The sequence below is a fragment of the Salmo salar genome, chromosome 09 (assembly GCF_965601325.2).
Source record: "Salmo salar chromosome 09, fSalSal1, whole genome shotgun sequence".
NCBI classification, from domain to species: Eukaryota; Metazoa; Chordata; class Actinopteri; order Salmoniformes; family Salmonidae; genus Salmo; species Salmo salar.
In genome coordinates, this window is record NC_138299.1 from 57,646,956 (window position 1) to 57,666,999 (window position 20,044).

Below are 20,044 nucleotides of genomic sequence, written 5' to 3' on the forward strand. Positions count from 1 at the left end.
AGTGGAGAGCTGGCTGGGTGACTGACTAACTGACTGGCTGGCTGACTGACTGGCTGGCTGGCTGACTGACTAACTGGCTGACTGGCTGACTGACTGACTACAGAGAGAGCATTAAAGTATGTGTGACTTTCCTCTGGAGTGGAGAGCTGGCTGGCTGGCTGGCTGACTGGCTGACTAACTGACTGGCTGGCTGGCTGACTACAGAGAGAGCATTAAAGTAGGTGTGACCTTCCTCTGGAGTGGAGAGCTGGCTGTTGGAGAACACATGAGCTGTGTCTGCTGTAGTCAACGAGGTGCCCAGGCAGGTGCCATCCTCTTCCTGGGGATTAAACACACACACATCAACACACTGACCAGCATTTCTCAATGTAACAACTGCAATATAGAAAACACCAGCTGTTGTTGTCTGACCTTCAGCAGGACCTGGGCCTTCTCAGAATGCTTCACATCAGACTCCACCTAAAGCCATTAGGACACACAGTTAACAACGGCTGTGATCGAGAGGATCAAACCCACAATGCATTATGGATAAATTGTGACGGACTCATCTACAAATTATAATTAGCAGTTATTTATGATGCCAGGTTGATTTGCAGGTCAGTCGGCAGGCGTTTTGAAGCTCTTGAACACAGCCATTTTGTTGAAAGTAGGCGACTTGATCCCTGGATGAACAGAGAGAGAGGAGAGGAGAGAGGAGAGGAAAGAAGAGAGGAAGGAAGAGAGGAAAGGAAGAGAGGAAAGGGAGGAGAGATGAGAGGAAAGAAGAGAGAAGAGAGGAGAGGAAGGAAGAGAGGAAAGGAGAGAGGAAGGAAGAGAGGAAAGAAGAGAGGAAGGAAGAGAGGAAAGGAGAGAGGAAGGAAGAGAGGAAAGGAGAGAGGAAGGAAGAGAGGAAAGGAGAGAGGAAGGAAGAGAGGAAAGGAGAGAGGAAGGAAGAGAGGAAAGGAGAGAGGAAGGAAGAGAGGAAAGGAGAGAGGAGTGAGGAGAGGAGAGATGAGAGGAAAGAAGAGAGAAGGGAGGAGAGGAAAGAGGAAAGGAGAGAGGGCAGCGTACCAGCCAGCAGACATATCGAGGCAGAGCTGTAGTCAGGATGGTGTAGCAGCTGTCTGAGGAAACACTTCCATCTACAGGAAAGACTCAACATTACAGTTAAACAGGAGAAACAACATGACTCACAGACACACAGTTTAAAACAATAGGGAGTAGGCATCGGTCAGGCCTAACAGTATGTGTCTCTCTTACCTTTCTGTTGGATGTTGATACTGGACACCAGGAAGGACTCAGAGAAGATTACAGAGCCCAGGTCTCCTTTCCCCCACTGGAGGTCTGGGATGTCGTACACTGACATGGACGCCTGGAACACACAACCACCACTATAACGTATAACCCTTAACCCCTGAACCCCACTGGAGGTCTGGGATGTCGTACACTGACATGGACGCCTGGGACACACAACCACCACTATAACGTATAACCCTTAACCCCTGACCCTGAACCCCACTGGAGGTCTGGGAGTTGTGGACAGAAAACGAACATTGTAATTCATTCCAATTTAATCAATAAATCAGTCAAACACAGTGGCATGCCTACCGCAAATATTTTGTAACAATTATCAGGTTGGAAGTATTGACTTACAGTTTTCACCAAGAAGCAGCTCCCCTCTTCACTCAGAGGAACAATTCTGAAAAGGAAAACAATAAAAAACGGAACATTTAGGAAAACAACGAGTCAATAAAAAGCCCCAGGACAAATGTATATATCACCAATCGCTCATACAACGATTCAACTGACAACATTGAATCATTGTGTGATTAAACACTTTCTTTATAACAAACCAGCACCCACCTGCCTTGGTTGTTCACAGCTTGGATGTGGAAAACACTTTTAGATCTGAGAGAGAAAACAACACTTTATACTAGATCAGCTAACGTAATCATTCAGAGAACACTAATGAAACAACAGGTAGAACACTTTATACTAGATCAGCTAACGTAATCATTCAGAGAACACTAATGAAACAACAGGTAGAACACTTTATACTAGATCAGCTAACGTCATCATTCAGAGAACACTAATGAAACAGGTAGAACACTTTATACTAGATCAGCTAACGTAATCATTCAGAGAACACTAATGAAACAACAGGTAGAACACTTTATACTAGATCAGCTAACGTCATCATTCAGAGAACACTAATGAAACAGGTAGAACACTTTATACTAGATCAGCTAACGTAATCATTCAGAGAACACTAATGAAACAACAGGTAGAACACTTTATACTAGATCAGCTAACGTCATCATTCAGAGGACACTAATGAAACAACAGGTAGAACACTTTATACTAGATCAGCTAACGTCATCATTCAGAGAACACTAATGAAACAACAGGTAGAACACTTTATACTAGATCAGCTAACGTCATCATTCAGAGAACACTAATGAAACAGGTAGAACACTTTATACTAGATCAGCTAACGTAATCATTCAGAGAACACTAATGAAACAACAGGTAGAACACTTTATACTAGATCAGCTAACGTCATCATTCAGAGGACACTAATGAAACAACAGGTAGAACACTTTATACTAGATCAGCTAACGTCATCATTCAGAGAACACTAATGAAACAGGTAGAACACTTTATACTAGATCAGCTAACGTAATCATTCAGAGAACACTAATGAAACAACAGGTAGAACACTTTATACTAGATCAGCTAACGTCATCATTCAGAGGACACTAATGAAACAACAGGTAGAACACTTTATACTAGATCAGCTAACGTAATCATTCAGAGAACACTAATGAAACAACAGGTAGAACACTTTATACTAGATCAGCTAACGTCATCATTCAGAGGACACTAATGAAACAACAGGTAGAACACTTTATACTAGATCAGCTAACGTAATCATTCAGAGAACACTAATGAAACAACAGGTAGAACACTTTATACTAGATCAGCTAACGTCATCATTCAGAGAACACTAATGAAACAGGTAGAACACTTTATACTAGATCAGCTAACGTAATCATTCAGAGAACACTAATGAAACAACAGGTAGAACACTTTATACTAGATCAGCTAACGTCATCATTCAGAGAACACTAATGAAACAGGTAGAACACTTTATACTAGATCAGCTAACGTAATCATTCAGAGAACACTAATGAAACAACAGGTAGAACACTTTATACTAGATCAGCTAACGTCATCATTCAGAGAACACTAATGAAACAGGTAGAACACTTTATACTAGATCAGCTAACGTCATCATTCAGAGGACACTAATGAAACAACAGGTAGAACACTTTATACTAGATCAGCTAACGTCATCATTCAGAGGACACTAATGAAACAACAGGTAGAACACTTTATACTAGATCAGCTAACATCATCATTCAGAGGACACTAATGAAACAACAGGTAGAACACTTTATACTAGATCAGCTAACGTCATCATTCAGAGGACACTAATGAAACAACAGGTAGAACACTTTATACTAGATCAGCTAACGTCATCATTCAGAGAACACTAATGAAACAGGTAGAACACTTTATACTAGATCAGCTAACGTAATCATTCAGAGAACACTAATGAAACAACAGGTAGAACACTTTATACTAGATCAGCTAACGTCATCATTCAGAGGACACTAATGAAACAACAGGTAGAACACTTTATACTAGATCAGCTAACGTAATCATTCAGAGAACACTAATGAAACAACAGGTAGAACACTTTATACTAGATCAGCTAACGTCATCATTCAGAGGACACTAATGAAACAACAGGTAGAACACTTTATACTAGATCAGCTAACGTAATCATTCAGAGAACACTAATGAAACAACAGGTAGAACACTTTATACTAGATCAGCTAACGTCATCATTCAGAGAACACTAATGAAACAGGTAGAACACTTTATACTAGATCAGCTAACGTAATCATTCAGAGAACACTAATGAAACAACAGGTAGAACACTTTATACTAGATCAGCTAACGTCATCATTCAGAGAACACTAATGAAACAGGTAGAACACTTTATACTAGATCAGCTAACGTAATCATTCAGAGAACACTAATGAAACAACAGGTAGAACACTTTATACTAGATCAGCTAACGTCATCATTCAGAGAACACTAATGAAACAGGTAGAACACTTTATACTAGATCAGCTAACGTCATCATTCAGAGGACACTAATGAAACAACAGGTAGAACACTTTATACTAGATCAGCTAACGTCATCATTCAGAGGACACTAATGAAACAACAGGTAGAACACTTTATACTAGATCAGCTAACGTCATCATTCAGAGGACACTAATGAAACAACAGGTAGAACACTTTATACTAGATCAGCTAACGTCATCATTCAGAGGACACTAATGAAACAACAGGTAGAACACTTTATACTAGATCAGCTAACGTCATCATTCAGAGAACACTAATGAAACAGGTAGAACACTTTATACTAGATCAGCTAACGTCATCATTCAGAGAACACTAATGAAACAGGTAGAACACTTTATACTAGATCAGCTAACGTCATCATTCAGAGGACACTAATGAAACAACAGGTAGAACACTTTATACTAGATCAGCTAACGTCATCATTCAGAGGACACTAATGAAACAGGTAGAACACTTTATACTAGATCAGCTAACGCCATCATTCAGAGGACACTAATGAAACAGGTAGAACACTTTAAACTAGATCAGCTAACGTCATCATTCAGAGGACACTAATGAAACAGGTAGAACACTTTATACTAGATCAGCTAATGTCATCATTCAGAGGACACTAATGAAACAGGTAGAACACTTTATACTAGATCAGCTAACGTCATCATTCAGAGAACACTAATGAAACAACAGGTAGAACATTTTATACTAGATCAGCTAACGTCATCATTCAGAGGACACTAATGAAACAGGTAGAACACTTTATACTAGATCAGCTAATGTCATCATTCAGAGGACACTAATGAAACAGGTAGAACACTTTATACTAGATCAGCTAATGTCATCATTCAGAGAACACTAATGAAACAACAGGTAGAACACTTTATACTAGATCAGCTAACGTCATCATTCAGAGAACACTAATCACATTAAATACCTTCTTCCTTCTATTGGAATACAAAGGTAGAATTGTTATCTATTGTGACAGGTGTGCTGGTACCTGAGAGCAGTTCTGTACTGAGGCAGGTGGACCGAGTCCAGCGCCAGCTGGAAGGTATGCTCTGCTACGTCCTTCGCCTGGAAATATACACAAGTTTCAGTCAGTAACGAAACATTTGTCCTCATCCAATGCCTACAGCATACCGTGCCTAGCAAGTTACAGCATACCGTGCCTAGCTAGTTACAGCATACCGTTCCTAGCTAGTTACAGCATACCGTGTATAGCTAGTTACAGCATACCGTGTATAGCTAGTTACAGTATATCGTGCATAGCTAGTTACAGCATACCGTGTATAGCTAGTTACAGCAAACGTGTTTAGCTAGTTAGGTAGCTCAGTGGTTAGAGCATTGAGCCAACAAGTGAAAGTTTACTGGATCGAATCCCTGAGCTGACAATGTAAAAATGTTTCGTTCTGCCCCTGATCAAGGCAGTTAACCCAGTGTTCCCCGGGCAGCGAAGACGTGGATTATGGCAGCCCCCCACCTCTCTGATTCAGAGCAGTGAACATCTCAGTTGAATGAATTCAGTTGAACCATTGACTAGGTACCCCCCTTTCCCCTTCAGTATACCATGTATAGCTAGTTACAGCAAATGTGTATAGCTAGTTATAGTGTACGATTAGTTATAGTATACCATGTATAGCTAGTTACAGCAAATGTGTATAGCTAGTTATAGTGTACGATTAGTTCTAGTATACCATGTAAAGCTAGTTACAGCAAACATACAGTTGTAGTGGGAAGTTTACATACACTTAGGTTGGAGTCATTAAAACTCGTTTTTCAACCACTCCACAAATTTCTTGTTAACAAACTATAGTTTTGGCAAGTCGGTTAGGAAGGACATCTACTTTGTGCATGACACAAGTCATTTTTCCAACAATTGTTTACAGACAGATTATTTCACTTATAATTCACTGCATCACAATTCCAGTGAGTCAGAAGTTTACATACACTAAGTTGACTGTGTCTTTAAACAGCTTGGAAAATTCCATAAAATTATGTCATGGCTTTAGAAGCTTCTGATAGGCTAATTGACATCATTTGAGTCAATTGGAGGTCTACCTGTGGATGTATTTCAAGGCCTACCTTTAAACTCAGTGCCTCTTTGCTTGACATCATGGGAAAATCAAAAGAAATCAGCCAAGACCTCAGAAAATAAATTGTAGAACACCACAAATCTGGTTCATCCTTGGAAGCAATTTCCAAATGCCTGAAGGTACCACGTTCATCTGTTCAAACAATAGTACGCAAGTATAAACACCATGGGACCACGTACCCGCCATACCGCTCAGGAAGGAGACGCGTTCTGTCTCCTAGAGATGAACGTACCTTGGTGAGAAAAGTGCAAATCAATCCCAGAACAACAGCAAAGGACCTTGTGAAGATGCTGGAGGAAACGGGTACAAAAGTATCTATGTCCACAGTAAAACGAGTCCTATACCGACATAACCTGAAAGGCCGCTCAGCAAGGAAGAAGCCACTGCTCCAAAACCGCATAAAAAAGCCAGACTACAGTTTGGAACTGCACATGGGGACAAAGATCATACTTTTTCGAGAAATGTCCTCTGGTCTGATGAAACAAAAATAGAACTGTTTGGCCATAATGACCATCATTATGTTTGGAGGAAAAAGGGGGATGCTTGCAAGCCGAAGAACACCATCCCAACCGTGAAGCACGGGTGTGGCAGCATCATGTTGTGGGGGTGCTTTGCTGCAGGAGGGACTGGTGCACTTCACAAACTAGATGGCATCATGAGGGGGGGAAATTATGTGGATATATTGAAGCAACATCTGAAGACATCAGTCAGGAAGTTAAAGCTTGGTCGCAAATGGGTCTTCCAAATGGACAGTGACCCCAAGCATAGTTCCAAAGTTGTGGCAAAATGGCTTAAGGACAACAAAGTCAAGGTATTGAAGTGGCCATTACAAAGCCCTGACCTCAATCCCATAGAAAATTTGTGGGCAGAACTGAAAAAGCATGTGCGAGCAAGGAGGCCTACAAACCTGACTCTGTCAGGAGCAATGAGCGAAAATTCACCCAACTTATTGTGGGAAGCTTGTGGAAGGCTAACCGAAACGTTTGACCCAAGTTAAACAATTTAAAGGCAATGCTACCAAATACTAATTGAGTGTATGTAAACTTCTGACCCACTGGGAATGTGATGAAAGAAATAAAAGCTGAAATAAATCATTCTCTCTACTATTATTCTGACATTTTACATTCTTAAAAATAAAGTGGTGATCCTAACTGACCTATGACAGGGAATTTTTACTAGGATTAAATGTCAGGAATTGTGAAAAACTGAGTTTAAATGTATTTGGCTAAGGTGTATGTAAACTTCCGACTTCAACTGTAGCTAGTTGGAGAAAGGACTAGTGTATCACCTTAGCAGCACTTGTGGTGTTGGAGTAGCATTTGATTCCAGCCAGGACCGACTGGACGGCTGCTGCATAGATCTGAGAGAGAAGACTGGAAGAGAGATAGATTTAACACCGTACATACACTACATGGACAAAAGTATGTGGACAGCTGCTCATTGTACATTTCATCTCACTTCGGGCCATGTAATATGTACATATTCTACATAATATTCAGGCATTATCTTCTGGAGCAGGGGTTTCCAACAGGTTTCACTGAGGCCCAACTTCCAGCATTGGGGGACATACCTTGCCCCCCCCCCCGCACATGTGGGCACGCCATGCCTATTCTATGGGCACGAGCACTGTTCAAACCCCTCTTGTTGGCGGTGAGAACATTTTGCAGGTTTAAAGCAAAACTGTCTACATGTGAATTCATATGTTATTTGAGTGAATCAAACATTACTACAAAATCTATGGACTAAAAAAACGTAGCTAAAAAAACGTTTGCTGAGATGGGCTAGTTGATCTGGACATTTCTGACAAGTTATAAATACCTCTCGAAGGTCTGTACTGACTGACATGACAAGAGGACCTGATGACGCACTCTACCCCATTTAGACATGTCACCTTGTGCATTCTACTATTACAACTTCCTTAAAACTCCACAGTTTGGTAACCACTGTTCTAGAAGAGATACATTTAACACCTTAAATAATACATAGATCTAGAAGAGATACATTTAACACGTTATATACAAAATTATCATATGGGGAGATGGGTTAACAGGTTTAGACATTTTGTATTGGTGAACTTACAGGAGTTCCGTTTTCCTCTGTTGCATGTTGTCATTTCCTGCAAGTGAAACATCAGATATTAGGTCTAGAGACAGTACAGTAAAATAGCTATGGTAGATCCTAGAAACAGTTTAAAGTATACAGTATGTTTACCTAGGTAGGGGATGTGAGTGGTTCCAAAGAAGTAAGTCCTGGAGCAGGCTAAAGATCCTTTAGGAGCCACACACTGAAGAACCTAACAGACCAGAACAGATTACAGAGTAGTCTAGGGAGACCAAGCCCAATATGGACTGCCAAGACATCTCATTAAACATGCACACACACAACACTAACAGTCTAATCTGGATAGGGGTTAGGTAACGTCTAATCTGGATAGGGGTTAGGTACCAGTAGAGGATCAGTCTAATCTGGATAGGGGTTAGGTACCAGTAGAGGATCAGTCTAATCTGGATAGGGGTTAGGTAACAGTAGAGGATCAGTCTAATCTGGATAGGGGTTAGGTAACAGTAGAGGATCAGTCTAATCTGGATAGGGGTTAGGTAACAGTAGAGGATCAGTCTAATCTGGATAGGGGTTAGGTACCAGTAGAGGATCAGTCTAATCTGGATAGGGGTTAGGTAACAGTAGAGGATCAGTCTAATCTGGATAGGGGTTAGGTACCAGTAGAGGATCAGTCTAATCTGGATAGGGGTTAGGCAACAGTAGAGGATCAGTCTAATCTGGATAGGGGTTAGGTACCAGTAGAGGATCAGTCTAATCTGGATAGGGGTTAGGTAACAGTAGAGGATCAGTCTAATCTGGATAGGGGTTAGGTACCAGTAGAGGATCAGTCTAATCTGGATAGGGGTTAGGTAACGTCTAATCTGGATAGGGGTTAGGGTTTAGGGTGCTCTCACCATGTGTTTGGCTGGGAACAGGGTAGGGGTTAGGGTTTAGGGTGCTAGGGGTTAGGGTGCTCTCACCATGTGTTTGGCTGGGGTCCCCTGGGGTCCGGTGTTGCGGACCTGGTGTCCATCAGAAGGGAAGTTGAAGGAGTAGCTGTGAAGGTTTTCCATGGAGGAGTGGCTCCCAAACAGAACCAGGGGCTGCCGTCTCCTACTGCTGTCAGCTATGTTACTGGAGATCAGGCCATGAGAGAAATAACTCCGGAACGCCTGGGGATTTAACAGACATGTAGTCAATGGTTTGGTTTGCTCACTAACAAACCAACGTAGCAAACTGTACTTGGCCAACTAGAGAACATGTGTTAACTCCCCTGTCTGAGCCCCGGACTGTAATAATGTAGTTATAGACAACATGTAGCTATGTTAAATTACCTCCCCTGTCTGAGCCCGGACTGTAATAATGTAGTTATAGACAACATGTAGCTATGTTAAATTACCTCCCCTGTCTGAGCCCGGACTGTAATAATGTAGTTATAGACAACATGTAGCTATGTTAAGTTACCTCCCCTATCTGAGCCCCGGACTGTAATAATGTAGTTATAGACAACATGTAGCTATGTTAAGATACCTCCCATGTCTGAGCCCGGACTGTAATAATGTAGTTATAGACAACATGTAGCTATGTTAAGTTACCTTCGCTGCCCAAGCCCCGGACTGTTATAATGTAGTTATAGACATGTAGCTATGTTAAGTTACCTCTCCTGTCTGAGCCCGGACTGTAATAATGTAGTTATAGACAACATGTAGCTATGTTAAGTTACCTTCGCTGTCTGAGCCTGGACTGTAATAATGCTCCAAACCGGTACTTCCGGTTTGGAGCAAGCAGTCGCACTACGCTTCGCTCCACAGGTAATATTACACTTCACTACATTACAACGGCTTGAGTTGTTTGATCTGAGCAATTCTTCTTAGCTAGCTACATAGCCGTCTTTGTATCAAAGATAATTGTGTAGTTTAGAGTAATTGAGTAATTATCGAGGCTAGCTATCTTCGTCCTCCTAACGTAGTCAACACTGCTAGCTGCTAGCTAGCTAGTCATCACTGCTAGCTAGCCAAACACTACCGACTAGCAGCACTGTAGAAACTATTACATTACAACGTAACGACTTGATTAGTGTGGTGTTAGTGTTAGTTAGCCAGCTACATAGTTGTCTTTGCTGTCTCTGTATCTAAGATAATTGTGTAGTTTGAGTAATTATCGAGGTGAGCTAGCCAGCCGCGACGCGGCGCCAGACTTAGTCAACACACCTAGTCATCATTAACCCACTGCTAGCTAGCCAACCGTTACCGACTAGCAGCGCTGTAGATACTAATACTTTACAACGGAACGATTTGACTAGTGCAGTGTTAGCTAGCTAGCTACTTAGTTGTCTTTGTCATAGCTTGATAATTGTGTAGTCTAGTAATTACCGAGGTTAGCTAGCCAGCCATCGAGGTTAGCTAGCCAGCTATTTCCGTTCCCCGTGACGCCATTTTTCCTAACCCAGCCAACTATTACCGACGAGCAGCATTGTAGAAACTAAATACATTACAAGGAACGTCTTGATTAGTGTTATGTTAGCTAGCTAGCTACAAAGTTGCTTTGTATCATGACAAGGTGTAGTACTGAAACTATCGAGGTTACCTAGCCAGCTACACGTTCAAAGTCAACAACGCAGCCACTGCTAGCTAGCCTACTCCACCAGCCAGCAGTACTGTATCATTTTAGTCAATAAGATTTTTGCAACGTAAGCTTAACTTTCTGAACATTCGAGACGTGTAGTCCACTTGTCATTCCAATCTCCTTTGCATTAGCGTAGCCTCTTCTGTAGCTTGTCTACTATGTGTCTGTCTATCCCTGTTCTCTCCCCTCTGCACAGGCCATACAAACGCTCCACACCGCGTGGCCGCTGCCACTCTAACCTGGTGGTCCCAGCGCGCACGACCCACGTGGAGTTCCAGGTCTCCGGCAGCCTCTGGAACTGCCGGTCTGCAGCCAACAAGGCTGAGTTCATCTCAGCCTATGCTACCCTCCAGTCCCTAGACTTCCTGGCGCTGACGGAAACATGGATTACCACAGATAACACTGCTACTCCTACTGCTCTCTCCTCGCCTGACTACGTGTTCTCGCATACCCCTAGAGCATCGAGCCAGCGGGGTGGTGGCACTGGAATCCTCATCTCTCCCAAGTGGACATTCTCTCTTTCTCCCCTGACCCATCTGTCTATCTCCTCATTTGAATTCCATGCTGTCACAGTTACCATCCCTTTCAAGCTTAACATCCTTATCATTTATCGCCCTCCAGGTTCCCTTGGAGAGTTCATCAATGAGCTTGACGCCTTGATAAGTTCCTTTCCTGAGGATGGCTCACCTCTCACAGTTCTGGGTGACTTTAACCTCCCCACGTCTACCTTCGACTCATTCCTCTCTGCCTCCTTCTTTCCACTCCTCTCCTCTTTCGACCTCACCCTCTCACCTTCCCCCCCTACTCACAAGGCAGGCAATACGCTTGACCTCATCTTTACTAGATGCTGTTCTTCCACTAATCTCATTGCAACTCCCCTCCAAGTCTCCGACCACTACCTTGTATCCTTTTCCCTCTCGCTCTCATCCAACACTTCTCACTCTGCCCCTACTCGGATGGTATTGCGCCGTCCCAACCTTCGCTCTCTCTCTCCCGCTACTCTCTCCTCTTCCATCCTATCATCTCTTCCCTCTGCTCAAACCTTCTCCAACCTATCTCCTGATTCTGCCTCCTCAACCCTCCTCTCCTCCCTCTCTGCATCCTTTTATTTCTTCTGTCCCCTATCCTCCAGGCCGGCTCGGTCCTCCCCTCCTGCTCCGTGGCTCGACGACTCACTGCGAGCTCACAGAACAGGGCTCCGGGCAGCCGAGCGGAAATGGAGGAAAACTCGCCTCCCTGCGGACCTGGCATCCTTTCACTCCCTCCTCTCTACATTTTCCTCTTCTGTCTCTGCTGCTAAAGCCACTTTCTACCACTCTAAACTCCAAGCATCTGCCTCTAACCCTAGGAAGCTCTTTGCTACCTTCTCCTCCCTCCTGAATCCTCCTCCCCCTCCCCCCCCCCCTCCTCCCTCTCTGCGGATGACTTCGTCAACCATTTTGAAAAGAAGGTCGACGACATCCGATCCTCGTTTGCTAAGTCAAACGACACCGCTGGTCCTGCTCACACTGCCCTACCCTGTGCTTTGACCTCTTTCTCCCCTCTCTCTCCAGATGAAATCTCGCGTCTTGTGACGGCCGGCCGCCCAACAACCTTCCCACTTGACCCTATCCCCTCCTCTCTTCTCCAGACCATTTCCGGAGACCTTCTCCCCTACCTCACCTCGCTCATCAACTCATCCATGACCGCTGGCTACGTCCCTTCCGTCTTCAAGAGAGCGAGAGTTGCACACCTTCTGAAAAAAACCTACACTCGATCCCTCCGATGTCAACAACTACAGACCAGTATCCCTTCTCTCCTTTCTCTCCAAAACTCTTGAACGTGCCGTCCTTGGCCAGCTCTCTTGCTATCTCTCTCAGAATGACCTTCTTGATCCTAATCAGTCAGGTTTCAAGACTGGGCATTCAACTGAGACTGCTCTTCTCTGTGTCACGGAGGCTCTCCGCACTGCTAAAGCTAACTCTCTCTCCTCTGCTCTCATCCTTCTAGACCTATCTGCTGCCTTTGATACCGTGAACCATCAGATCCTCCTCTCCACCCTCTCCGAGCTGGGCATCTCCAGCGCGGCCCACGTTTGGATTGCGTCCTACCTGACAGGTCGCTCCTACCAGGTGGCGTGGCGAGAATCTGTCTCCGCACCACGTGCTCTCACCACTGGTGTCCCCCAGGGCTCTGTTCTAGGCCCACTCCTATTCTCGCTATACACCAAGTCACTTGGCTCTGTCATATCCTCACATGGTCCCTCATATCATTGCTATGCAGATGACACACAATTAATCTTCTCCTTTCCCCCTTCTGACAACCAGGTGGCGAATCGCATCTCTGCATGTCTGGCAGACATATCAGTGTGGATGACGGATCACCACCTCAAGCTGAACCTCGGCAAGACGGAGCTGCTCTTCCTCCCGGGGAAGGACTGCCCGTTCCATGATCTCGCCATCACGGTTGACAACTCCCTTGTGTCCTCCTCCCAGAGTGCTAAGAGCCTCGGCGTGACCCTGGACAACACCCTGTCGTTCTCCGCTAACATCAAGGCGGTGACCCGATCCTGTAGGTTCATGCTCTACAACATTCGCAGAGTACGACCCTGCCTCACACAGGAAGCGGCGCAGGTCCTAATCCAGGCACTTGTCATCTCCCGTCTGGATTACTGCAACTCGTTGTTGGCTGCGCTCCCTGCCTGTGCCATTAAACCCCTACAACTCATCCAGAACGCCGCAGCCCGTCTGGTGTTCAACGTTCCCACGTTCTCTCACGTCACCCCGCTCCTCCGCTCTCTCCACTGGCTTCCAGTCGAAGCTCGCATCCGCTACAAGACCATGGTGCTTGCCTACGGAGCTGTGAGGGGAACGGCACCTCCGTACCTTCAGGCTCTGATCAGGCCCTACACCCAAACAAGGGCACTGCGTTCATCCACCTCTGGCCTGCTCGCCTCCCTACCTCTGAGGAAGCACAGTTCCCGCTCAGCCCAGTCAAAACTGTTCGCTGCTCTGGCACCCCAATGGTGGAACAAGCTCCCTCACGACGCCAGGACAGCGGAGTCAATCACCACCTTCCGGAGACACCTGAAACCCCACCTCTTTAAGGAATACCTGGGATAGGATTAAGTAATCCTTCTAACCCCCCCTTAAAAGATTTAGATGCACTATTGTAAAGTGGTTGTTCCACTGGATATTATAAGGTGAATGCACCAATTTGTAAGTCGCTCTGGATAAGAGCGTCTGCTAAATGACTTTAATGTAAATTTAAATGTAGTTATAGACAACATGTAGCTATGTTAAGTTACCTCCCCTGTCTGAGCCCGGACTGTAATAATGTAGTTACAGACAACATGTCGCTATGTTAAGTTACCTCCCCTGCCTGAGCCCCAGACTGTAATAATGTAGTTATAGACAACACGTAGCTATGTTAAGTTACCTCCCCTATCTGAGCCCCAGACTGTAATAATGTAGTTATAGACAACATGTAGCTATGTTAAGTTACCTCTCCTGTCTGAGCCCAGACTGTAATAATGTAGTTATAGACAACATGTAGCTATGCTATGTTAATTCATTTTTCGTCGGTCGCCAATGCTATTTCAATAATAAATGAGATTTTTCCATTCTGTTAATTATGGTAGATTAATTGATTGCCAAGTTTTTAATATACGTTTTTTTCAAGATGAGAAATGAGAACCGTCCAGTCCATTGGGTATCTCACTCTACAACCATATGACATGTCTTGAAATATACAGACAGACGGATTAAAAAGGAAGTTTACATTGTAATACCTCTGGCAGCCAACTTTCTAGCTCCGCCCACATATTCTGGACTATATCGCATTGCCAGAAAGCATGGATTATTGAGTCATTATTAGTTTTATACTTAATACACGTGCAGCAAAATGTGTGAATATTGTCTATTGTATAATAAATTCTACACATGAATTTATACTGAATTAAGCGTACATTTTAGTTAACAGTAATCTCGTTAGTTATGTTCCATCATTCCCTCCAAATCAAATCAAATTTTATTTGTCACATACACGTGGTTAGCAGATGTTAATGCGAGTGTAGCGAAATGCTTGTGCTTCTAGTTCTGACTATGCAGTAATATCTAACAAGTAATCTAACAATTTCACAACAACTACCTTATACACACACAAGTGTAAAGGAATGAATAAGAATATGTACATAAAAATAAATGAATGAGTGATGGCTGAACGGCATAGGCAAGATGCAGTAGATGGTATAGAGTACAGTATATACATATGAGATGAGTAATGTAGGGTATGTAAACATTATATAAAGTGGCATTGTTTAAAGTGGCTAGTGATACATTTATTACATCCAATTTTTAATTATTAAAGTGGCTAGAGATTTTAGTCTGTGTTAGTGATGGCTGTTTAAAACCTGTTGAGGACAGATGTTCCGCCAGCAGGACCCCTAGCCAACAGCCAATGGAATAGCAGGGCGCGAAATACAAAACAACAAAAATCTCATAATTCAGATTTCTCAACAATCAACTATTTTACACCATTTTAAAGATAAACTTCTCGTTAATCCAACCACATTGTCCGATTTCAAAAAGGCTTTACGGCGAAAGCATAACATTAGATTATGTTAGGACATCACCTTGACAAGAAAAACCACACAGCCATTTTCCAAGCAAGGAGAGGCGTCACAAAAACCAGAAATACAGCTAAAATGAATCACTAACCTTTGATGATCTTCATCAGATGACACTCCCAGGACTCAATGTTACACAATACATGTATGTTTTGTTCGATAAAGTTCATATTTATATCCAAAAACCCCATTTTACATTGACGTGTGATGTTCATAAAATGTATTGCCTCCAAAACTTCCTGTGAATGAGCACATATAATTACAAAAATACTCATCATAAACGTTGATCAAATTTACAACAGTTATTGAAAGAATTATAGATACACTTCTCCTTAATGCAACCGCTGTGTCAGATTTCAAAATAGCTTTATGGTGAAAGCACATTGTTCAATATTCTGAGTACAGAGCTCAGCCATCAAAGCAAGCTATACAGTTACCCGCCAAGTTCTGGAGTCAACAAAACTCAGAAATAGTATTATAAATCTTCACTTACCTTTGCTGATCTTCGTCGGAATGCACTCCCAGGACTCCCACTTCCCCAAGAAATGTTTGTTTTGTTCGATAAACTCCATATTTATGTCCAAATACCTCCTTTTGTTCGTGCGTTCAGATCACTATCCAAAGGCAAAATGCACGAGCGCAAAACCAGAGACGAAAAGTCAAAAAGTTCCATTACCGTTCGTAGAAACATGTCAAACGATGTTTACAATCAATCCTTAGGGTCTTTTTTATCATAAATATTCGATAATATTCCAACCGGACAATAGCGTATTCATTACAGAGGAAAAAGAAGAAGGATTGGAGCGCCTGCAGTAAACAACTCATTGGTCTCAAGCAGTCCACTGGTTGAATGGGCTCTTATTCTCTCCCCAGTAACGGTAGAAGCATGAAACAAGGTTCTAAAGACTGTTGACGTCTAGTGGAAGCCTTAGGAAGTGCAAAATGACCCCAGACACTGTAGTTTGGATAGGCAATCACTTGAAAAACTACAAGCCTCAGATTTACCATTTCCTGGTTGGATTTTTCTCAGGTTTTTGCCTGCCATATGAGTTATGTTATACTCGCAGACATCATTCAAACAGTTTTAGAAACTTCAGAGTGTTTTCTATCCAAATCTACTAATAATATGCAAATATTTGACTCTGGGCCCGAGTACCAGGCAGTTTACTCTGGGCACGCTTTTCATCCCAACGTGAAAATACTGCCCCCTATCCCAAACATGTTATTAACAGTCTGATGGCCTTGAGATAGAAGCTTTTTTTCAGTCTCTCGGTTCCAGCTTTGATGCACCTGTACTGACCTTGCCTTCTGGATGATAGCGGGTGAACAGGCAGTGGCTCGGGTGGTTGTTGTCCTTGATGATCTTTTTGGCCTTCCTATTACATCGGGTGGTGTAGGTGTCCTGGAGGGCAGGTAGTTTTCCCCCGGTGATGCATTGTGCAGACCTCACTACCCTCTGGAGAGCCTTACAGTTGTGGGCAGAGCAGTTGCCGTACCAGGCGGTGATACAGCCGACAGGATGCTCTCGATTGTGCATCTGTAAAAGTTTGAGTGTTTTTGGTGACAAGCCAAATTTCTTCAGTCTCCTGAGGTTGAAGAGGTACTGTTGCGCCTTCTTCACCACGCTGTCTGTGTGGCTGGACCATTTCAGTTTGTCTGTGTACGCCAAGGAACTTAAAACTTTCCACCTTCTCCACTACTGTCCCATCGGTGTGGATAGAGGGCTGATCCCTCTGCTGTTTCCTGAAGTCCACGATCATCTCCTTTGTTTTGTTGACATTGAGTGTGAGGTTATTTTCCTGACACCACACTCCGAGGGCCCTCACCTCCTCCCTGTAGGCCGTCTCATCGTTGTTGGTAATCAAGCCTACCACTGTAGTGTTGTCTGCAAACTTGATGATTGAGTTGGAGGCGTGCATGGCCACGCAGTCATGGGTGAACAGGGAGTACAGGAGAGGGCTGAGAACGCACCCTTGTGGGGCCCCAGTGTTGAGGATCAGCGGGTTGGAGATGTTGTTTCCTACCCTCACCACCTGGGGGCGGCCCGTCAGAAGGTCCAGGACCCAGTTGTACAGGGCGGGGTTGAGACCCAGGGTCTCAAGCTTAATGATGAGCTTGGAGGGTACTATGGTGTTGAATGCTGAGGTGTAGTCAATGAACAGCATTCTTACATAGGTATTCCTCTTGTCCAGATCGGATAGGGCAGTGTGCAGTGTGATGGCGATTGCATCGTCTGTGGACCTATTGTGGCGGCAAGCAAATTGGAGTGGGTCTAGGGTATCAGGTAGGGTGGAGGTGATGTGATCCTTGACTAGTCTCTCAAAGCACTTCATGATGACAGAAGTGAGTGCTACGGGGCGATAGTCATTTAGCTCAGTTACCTTTGCTTTCTTGGGAACTGGAACAATGGTGGCCATCTTGAAGCATGTGGTGACAGCAGACTGGGATAAGGATTGATTGAATATGTCTGTAAACACACCAGCCAGATGGTCTGCTCATGCTCTGAGGATGCGGCTGGGGATGCCGTCTGGGCCGGCAGCCTTGCGAGGGTTAACACGTTTAAATGTTTTACTCACGTCGGCCACGGAGAAGGAGAGCCCACAGTCTTTGGTAGCAGGCCGTGTCGGTGGCACTGTATTGTCCTCAAAGCACACAAAGAAGTTGTTTAGTTTGTCTGGGAGCAAGATGTCGATGTCTCCGATGGGGCTGGTTTTCTTTTTATAAAATCGGTGATTGTCTGTAGACCCTGCCACATACGTCTCATGTTTGAACCGTTGAATTGCAACTCTACTTTGTCTCTATACTGGGGCGCAGTGGTCTAAGACACTGCATCTCAGTGCAAGAGGCGTCACTGCAGTACCTGGTTCAGATCCAGGCTGCATCAACCCAGCTGTGATTGGGAGTCCCATAGGGTGGAGCACAATTGGCCCAACGTCGTCCGGGTTTGACTAGGTAGGCCGTCATTGTAAATAAGAATGTATTCTTAACTGACTTGCCTAGTTAAATAAAGGTTAAATAAAAATATATATATATACACACTGACGCTTTGCTTGCTTGATTGCCTTGGAGGGAATAACTACACTGTTTGTATACGGTCATGTTTCCAGTCACCTTGATTAAATGTGGTGGTTCTCGCGCTTTCAGTTTTGCAAGAATGCTGCCATCTATCCATGGTTTCTGGTTATGGAAGGTTTTAATAGTCACAGTGGGTACAACATCTCCAATGCACTTCCTAATAAACTCACTCACCGAGTAAGCGTATACGTCGATGTTATTGTCTGAAGCTACCTGGAACATATCCCAGTACACATGATCGAAGCAATCTTGAAGCGTGGAATCCGATTGGTCAGACCAGCATTGGATAGACCTAAGTACGGGCACTTCCTGTTTTAGTTTCTGCCTATAGGAAGGGAGGAACAAGATGGAGTCGTGGTCAGATTTGCCGAAGGGAGGGCGGGGGAGGTCCTTGTATGCATTGCGGAAGTTAGAGTAGCAGTGGTCCAATGTTTTGCTCGAGCGGGTACTACAATCAATGTGCAGGTAGAATTTAGGTAGCCTTGTTCTCAAATTAGCTTTGTTAAAATCCCCAGCTACAATAAATGCAGCCTCAGGATATATGGTTTCCAGTTTATATAGAGTCCAGTGAAGTTCTTTCAGGGCCGTTGAGGTATCTGCTTGGGGGGGATATACACGGCTGTGACTATAGTCGAATTCTCTAGAGAATAGAGAATTATTTTGGTAGATAATGCGGTCGGCATGTGATTGTAAGGAATTCTAGGTCAGGTGAACAAAAGGACTTGAGTTCCTGTATGTTGTTATGATTACACCACGAGTCGCTAATCATGAGGCACCTTCTTAACAGAGAGATGTTTGTTTCTGTTGGCGCGACGCATGAAGAAACCCGGTGGCTGTTCCAACTCTGACAACATATCCCGAGTGAGCCATGTTTCCGTGAAACAGAGAATGTTACAATCTCTGATGTCTCTCTGGAAGGCAACTCGTGCCCTAATTTCATCCACCTTGTTGTCTAGAGACTGGACATTGGCAAGTAATATTCTCAGAAGCGGTGGATGGTGTGCTTGCCTTCTGAGTCTGACCAGTAAGCCGCTCCGTCTGCCTCTCCTGCGGCGACCGTGTTGTTTTGGGTCGGCCTCTGGGATTAGATTCAATGTCCAGGATGGAGGTTCGAACAAAGGATCCGCTTCAGGAAAGACGTATTCCTGGTTGTAATGATGGTAAGTTGACGTCGCTTTTATATCCAGTAGTTCTTCCTGGCTGTGTAATAACAACAGATTTTCTGGGCTAACAGTGTACGAAATAATACAGGCGACCATCTCTGTCGGCGCCATCTTGCTGTTATTGATCAACCTATATCTATTTATTTTTTACATATTGTATTAAACTGAAATATGTAATAAACCCTGTTTGATTGATATGTATCAAGTCTGGTAAGACTTTTGCCATTCTAATGCTTATACGCTTTGTT

At 43.8% G+C, this 20,044-nt stretch overlaps 1 protein-coding gene across 2 annotated transcripts in view; it reads right to left on the reverse strand.

The window, feature by feature from the left end:
- Positions 1 to 20,044, reverse strand: part of dnaaf9 (dynein axonemal assembly factor 9) — a 95,125-nt gene that overhangs the window by 59,433 nt on the left and 15,648 nt on the right. For both annotated transcript variants that reach the window (XM_045723811.2, XM_045723810.2), the window contains exons 9-19: positions 9,308 to 9,499; positions 8,499 to 8,580; positions 8,367 to 8,403; positions 7,576 to 7,660; positions 5,192 to 5,268; positions 1,843 to 1,887; positions 1,633 to 1,678; positions 1,240 to 1,351; positions 1,051 to 1,121; positions 412 to 459; positions 229 to 319 (exon numbers count right to left, since the gene is read on the reverse strand). In XM_045723811.2, coding sequence (XP_045579767.1) covers positions 229 to 319; positions 412 to 459; positions 1,051 to 1,121; positions 1,240 to 1,351; positions 1,633 to 1,678; positions 1,843 to 1,887; positions 5,192 to 5,268; positions 7,576 to 7,660; positions 8,367 to 8,403; positions 8,499 to 8,580; positions 9,308 to 9,499 — 886 coding nt within the window. The remainder of the gene's footprint in view (positions 1 to 228; positions 320 to 411; positions 460 to 1,050; positions 1,122 to 1,239; positions 1,352 to 1,632; positions 1,679 to 1,842; positions 1,888 to 5,191; positions 5,269 to 7,575; positions 7,661 to 8,366; positions 8,404 to 8,498; positions 8,581 to 9,307; positions 9,500 to 20,044) is intronic.